The 6,885-nt window shown below is 24.0% G+C and overlaps 3 protein-coding genes across 3 annotated transcripts; 2 read left to right on the top strand and 1 right to left on the bottom strand.

The window, feature by feature from the left end:
• Positions 1-918: 918 nt before the first annotated feature.
• On the top strand, positions 919-1,404 carry NAEGRDRAFT_68815 (uncharacterized protein; the record flags this gene model as incomplete). Its single annotated transcript, XM_002675866.1, has 1 exon — positions 919-1,404. The coding sequence occupies one exon, from the start codon at positions 919-921 to the stop codon at positions 1,402-1,404; it is 486 nt and encodes a 161-aa protein (XP_002675912.1).
• Positions 1,405-1,899: 495 nt separating this feature from the next.
• Positions 1,900-2,772, top strand: NAEGRDRAFT_68814 (uncharacterized protein; the record flags this gene model as incomplete). Its single annotated transcript, XM_002675865.1, has 1 exon — positions 1,900-2,772. The coding sequence occupies one exon, from the start codon at positions 1,900-1,902 to the stop codon at positions 2,770-2,772; it is 873 nt and encodes a 290-aa protein (XP_002675911.1).
• Positions 2,773-3,059: 287 nt separating this feature from the next.
• NAEGRDRAFT_68813 (uncharacterized protein) lies at positions 3,060-5,522 on the bottom strand (the record flags this gene model as incomplete). Its single annotated transcript, XM_002675789.1, has 1 exon — positions 3,060-5,522. The coding sequence occupies one exon, from the start codon at positions 5,520-5,522 to the stop codon at positions 3,060-3,062; it is 2,463 nt and encodes an 820-aa protein (XP_002675835.1).
• Positions 5,523-6,885: the final 1,363 nt, after the last annotated feature.

Here is a 6,885-nt window from a genome sequence, read left to right as displayed (position 1 = left end):
AATTAATTGATAATAATAGTATGTTTTTTATTTTTACAATTTATTAAATATCATATAACATTTAAATATAACATATTACAATATATAATATAACATATTAAATATAACATATTAAATATAATATTACATTACAATATAATATTATAATAATAATAGATAAAGAATCACCTGTTATAATATTAATTAGTATTGAAGAAAATATAATGAATTTTGATTCAATTGAATATTCTCAACAAAATTTAGAATTATTACAACAACAATCAGTTGGAAGTATAAATATATTACAACAAGAAATGTTTCAATTAAGTAATGGATTACCAGGTATAGAAATAACATTTGATATAAATAGTAATAATACAATTAAAGCATATATAGCAAGTATATCACAAGAATTTAAATGTTATATGGTACAACATTTAGTTTCATTAGGAAGTGGTACAATACATGATTTTAATATTAATTTAATTAGAAATATTTTAAAAACATTAAAAATAATTAAACCTACTATATATGGTAAAGCAATATTAAAAAAAGATGAAATTGAAATGTTATTACCTTCTTTATTATATGTATTTAAAAATAATTTATCATTAGTTAGATATCATAAAGATGATATTGTAAAAGAAATTAAATTATTAAATATGGGTAATAATTTTGATAAATTAAATTATTTATGTGATATTATTAATTATAATGATCAAGATAATGAATATTTAGATTTAATTTTTAATTATTTAAATAATTTTTATATTTTAAATTGTAAATGTAAAAAGGAATTATTTAATGATTTTAAATCTGAAGCAATTTCAACTGCAATGTCTTTGAAATTTATTAATAATATTGATAATATTGTTGATAATGATAGTAATATTGTTGATAATAATAATAATATATTAGAAAACAGTACCATGTAATCAAATGATTCATCAATTTTCACATCAAGAACCAGTTGTATCTTTTGTTACTAATACTACTAGTAATACTACCACCACTACCACTACTACCAGTAATACTACTACTAGTAATAATAGTAATATAAATGATAATGATGAAATAATTGAATATTTAAATAAATTAACATTAGAAACAATGGTATCAGTACAACCAATACCATCCAATGTTAAAAATATTCAAGATGTTAAAGAAACATCATTACAATTATTAGAACATTCATCTATACAAATAATAGATTCATATATTCATCAATTAAATAATGGACATGATTGTTTTACTTCTACTTATACTATGAATACTTCTGATCCTTCTTTTACTTTTATGGTATCTTCTTTATTATATAATAATATGGTTTATTCTATTTCTACTTATACCATTTCTAAATCTTTTAATAATAATGTTGAATTATTATTTAAACAAATACATCAATCTTTTAATTTTATTAAATAATTTAATATTTAAATAATATTTAAATAAGAATAATAAGGAATTTAATTGGGTTATTTTACTACTACTAATATTTAATATAATAAAATATATCATTTACAAAATTATAAAATTGTTATTTCTCTTGTTACAGTGTTCCTGCAAAGAGTCACAATTTTGGCGCCAAACTTGAATTTAAAACTACAAAAAAAAGAATGGATCTCCACCATAAGGAAGTTGACGAATTGAATGATGATGACTTAAATATTGATTTTAATGAAGAAAAAGATGAAGAGCCTTATAATTGGGATGAAGAATTTTCAAAGAATCAAACATCAAATAGGGATGAATCTGCTAATGATATTTCTAAGGAATTTAAACAATTAGAACAAATTAAAATTACTAACACTACTAACCAATAACAATAATACAACATCAGCAATAACTATTAATACAACTAATAACAATATAACAAATACTACTATTACTAATGAAACAATACAAATTGAAGAAGAAGATATGAATGAAGCCTATGAAAATGTTAAAAAACAATGGGATGATGTACAATTATTAAGAGAACAACAACAATATGGACAACAAACAGTTCAAATAAGTGAATTAAATAGTAGAGAATTAAATATTAGTTATGATGAAACTATTAAATATTATAACTCAATTAAAATGAAAACAGAAATAGAAGTAGCAAGAGATAAATTAACAAATTCATCATCAAATTCCATGTTTAGTAAAATATTTTCATGTTTTTCAAAGACAGATAATGAAAATATAAGAAAGGAAAAAGAATTTTTAATAGCCTTAACACAAATACCATTAAATCATGAAATTGAACAACATGAAAGACAATTATTTACAATATATAAAAAAATAACAGGAGATAAACAAAATTGTCCATCTATTGGAGCACATTGGGAAGCCATTGGATTTCAAGGAAATGATCCAAAAACAGATTTAAGAGGAGTTGGAATGTTAGGTATTTTACAATTATTATTCTTTGTTTATAGTGATGAAAAAACAACTCAAGATATTTATTCTCTATCACAAACTCAATCATTTCCAATGGCTGTTGTTTCTTTAAATATTACTCAAATGATTTTAAAAATGTTAATTGAAGGTAAATTAAAATCATTTATTAACAAGTATGAAGATTCTGTAATGGATGCTTTTAATATTGCTTATTCAAGTGCTTTTTATAGATTTTATCTTGTTTGGAAAAGAGGTCAAAAAAGAATTATTGATTTTGATAATGTTAAAAAGGAATTAATCATTCAAGTTAATAAGAATTTAAATGAAATTATTAATGAATATACTTCAATGGTTTTAAAGAGAGAAATTAATGTAACTAATAAGGATGAAATTATTGAATTTCAATAAATTGTTTTCGTTTTCATTTCACTAAGGTATTTTGCGCCTTCATCACCAATCTTATTATAACTAATATCAAGTGAAGTTAATTGTTTCATTTCACTAATGTATTTGACACCTTCAACACCAATATTATTTCTATGGAAAAGAAGTGAAAATAGATTGTATTGATTTTATAATGTATAAGGAATTAATCACCAACTTATTATAATGAATTCAAGTGAAGTTAATTAATGAATTTCACTAATGGTATTTGAGAGAAATTAATGTACCAATAAGGATGAAATTATTGAATTTCAATAAATTGTTTTCGTTTTCATTTCACTAAGGTATTTTGCGCCTTCAACACCAATCTTATTATAACTAATATCAAGTGAAGTTAATTGTTTCATTTCACTAATATATTTGACACCTTCAACACCAATCTCATTTCTACGTATATTAAGTGAAGTTAATTGTTTCATTTTACTAATATATTTGGCACCTTCGTCACCAATCTTATTATAATTAATATCAAGTGAAGTTAATTGTTTCATTTCACTAATATATTTGGCACCTTCAACACCAATATTATTTTCACTAATATCAAGTGAAGTTAATTGTTTCATTTCACTAATATATTTGGCACCTTCAACACCAATCTTATTATAACTAATATCAAGTGAAGTTAATTGTTTCATTTCACTAATATATTTGACACCTTCAACACCGATCTCATTTCTACATATATTAAGTGAAGTTAATTGTTTCATTTCACTAATATATTTGGCACCTTCAACACCAATATTATTTTCACTAATATCAAGTGAAGTTAATTGTTTCATTTCACTTATTAATTTGGCACCTTCGTCACCAATATTATAAATAAAATCAAGTAAAGTTAATTGTTTCATTTTTTTTAAAAAGTTGATTAATTCATTACTCGGACATTTGTTTAGAGTTAAATTGTTGGTTCTTTTATCAATTAAATCCACTATATTTTGAATATCCTCCATATCATTCAATTTAAATAGATAGGATAATATCTTATTGTTGTATTTAATAGCCTCACAAATAAATTCAAAATCATTTTTGAAAACTATATCAGCATATTCAAAAGCTAATACATTTTCCCTGATAGATTCTAATACTATTCTCTTATTCTTTGTGAATTCATTTGAATAATTTCGAAAAATATCAAATATACTTTTAAGAGAATATGGTAAAAAATTTTCTCTAATATCCTTACTGGAATATCTTAATGATTGTGGATTTTGTTTTACAGCTAGTTTTACAATATCAATATTATTTTTATCTGATTCAGTAGCATATTGAAGTGCCAATCCATTTTTCTGTACTAGATTTTTCATATTCAGTTTATATATAATGTTATTAACATCTAATATATATTCTAAACATAATGGTTCTTTTTCTGAAAATTCTTGCATTAATTTGAAATTTTTTCTTATTTCTTCTGATGCAAATTGAAGTGAATTATAATTATTATTGAAAGCTAATTTTACCAATTCTATATTATTCTTATCTTCATTTGTAAAATATTGAATGACAAGTCCATTCTTTTGTACTGATTTTTTTTTGAATTCGTAATTATTTTTAGATTGTTCTGAAATGTATTCAAAATTAGTATAATCTTCTTCAACTACTTTGAATTCAATATAAACATTAGATTGTATAATACTTAATATATATTCATCTTTAATATATTCGGTCCATTTGATATATTTTTGTAATAATTGTAGTAACTTGATACATAATATATCTAGATCAATACTATCTTCCAACAAACTGAAAATTAATTTAGCAAATGTTTCTGAAATGATATTTTGTTCAAGTAAATCTTCTATTTTAGGTCTATCATCATCTTTTATGGTTGAATTGAGATCATTATCATCATCATCAAATAATGAATTATCATTATTTGTACTCTCAACAATCAAGTCAAACATTGTTCTACCAATAGAATAACAATCACTATTAAAAGAATATCCATGAGTTATAATTTTTGGATCATAGTTTGGAGTTCCACATATACTTCCTTTAACTGAAGAATTTTCTGGTTTGGTAGCATATTCAAAATCAGCAAGAGCAATTATTGGTATTCCATCATTATTATTAATATGTTGAATTAGTATATTAGCTGGTCTAATATCTCTATGAATAATGTTTCTAGTTTGAATGAATTTTACAGCATTGACCAATTGTAACATTATCATTAATAAACTTTTTTCATTTAGATTTGTCCTTTCATTTGCCCATGCTTCAAGAGAGCCATGAGTATAATAATCCATTTTGTAATAATTAAATTTTACATCGTTAATTGTAAATGTATCTCCCTCATAAATCCTGACAATATTGGGATGACTTATATTAATCACATAAGAAACTTCTCGTATGAAATCTCTTTCCCAAGTAAATCCCTCCTTTTTGAAAACTTTAACCACATACAGTTTTCCATCTTGTGAACTTGTGAATGTGAAAAATTGGACTTTTTTTTCTTTATCACATCTCCATCCGTACTTTTTCACCAATTTTTCATTTTTGAATTTGGATTGTACAATTGTTTTAATAATGTTATCATCATCATTGAAAATGACATTTGGACTACTTGTGATTTTAGGTGTTTTGTTTTGATTATTTTTGATTTTTAATTTAAATGTTTGATGTCCGGTTGGTGCATTGATTGTTATTAATTGACCGTTATGTTCCAGTGTTATTGTACCATCACATTCAATTTCTATCAATGTTTCATCATTCTCCATTTTTTTTTAATCACGTTTCGGAGAGAATAGTTTATTGTCAATATCTATATGAATGTGTTTGATTAATTTCCGAAACGTGATGCTTCCTTTACAACATTTTCCAAACCCTCATAGAAGTGTTTAATTTATTGAGCACGTTTAATCTGTAATTGTAGTAGCAATAAATACGTATTGAGATAATTCTTCTTGAGCAATTTCAATATTCACTTTACTGAATTATTTACTTAACTGAGCTTGAACTCTTATAAATTGAAGAAGACAAAAACAAACCACTTTGTCTCTTCAACATGTTGGTTTCACTTTGTGATACGCACAATGATGACAATGATGGACTCTACCAATTCATTAAATGCTTTCACTCTGACACAATTTATGACAAGATGGAGCAAGTTGTCACAATCCCTTGGAATACTTGAGAGAGTGTGATATGGTAATTACTAGCATGATCAATTTATTAGTTTGCTTGATAGAAGAAGAAAAAGTTGCAGAACAACAATTCGATGATGAAATACAGTTTATGATTCCAATCCAACACACAGAGACAACACCCAGTTGAAGAAGAAAGAAAGAAGTCATATCCCCTCTAGCAACAACGTTGTGTGTTGGATTGGAATCATAAACTGTATTTCAACAAGAACTGAGAAATATAAGGATGAAAAATGTTGAAACAATACCAGAAACACCTCTCTGACTATCAATGGCCAACCAACTTGAAACACTACAAATTTATGAATGGTTTTTGAATTATCAATCTCATATTGATCATTATATTGTTTCATTTGAGAAATTGCAGAGTTTAAAATTGAATTTACTAATACTTTTTCTTTAGTATCTGTAATTACTTCCATTTCCAATAATTCTTCATCTGAATATTTAGATAAATCTTTAAATATATTTTTATGTATTTGTGGAGTCCAATACTTAATATTTTCATATTTTGTTAAGGAATTTGGTCTAATATATTTGAATTTAATGATTACAACTTTTTTACAAGTTCTAATCACAAGATCAGCATCACGTTTGATAATCTCCACATTCAAGTTGGAATTGTTGATAACGTGATATTCTTTTTCTGCATTGTTTCCAAATAAATAATATGCTCTTAAAGCAGATTCAATACTTGTTTGTAATTCTCCATCAGACATTGAGTTATCATTGATAGTTTCTTGTTTTTTTATAATTGTAGAAAGTAAGATTTTCAAATTATCTTGTGTTGGATCATTAATAATAGATGATACATTTTGATTTAAAGAAATTAATCTTGTTAATTGTTTTAAATATTGAACTTTTGTAATTTCATTTGGAATTAATAATTGTGTTGGAGTTAATTGTTTTGATGACTCTTCTGTCAAAGTAATCATTC

This window comes from Naegleria gruberi, assembly GCF_000004985.1.
Source record: "Naegleria gruberi genomic scaffold NAEGRscaffold_31, whole genome shotgun sequence".
NCBI classification, from domain to species: Eukaryota; Heterolobosea; class Eutetramitea; order Acrasida; family Naegleriidae; genus Naegleria; species Naegleria gruberi.
Note: the sequence above shows the minus strand (reverse complement) of the source record. Positions and strands in the feature narration are given on the sequence as shown.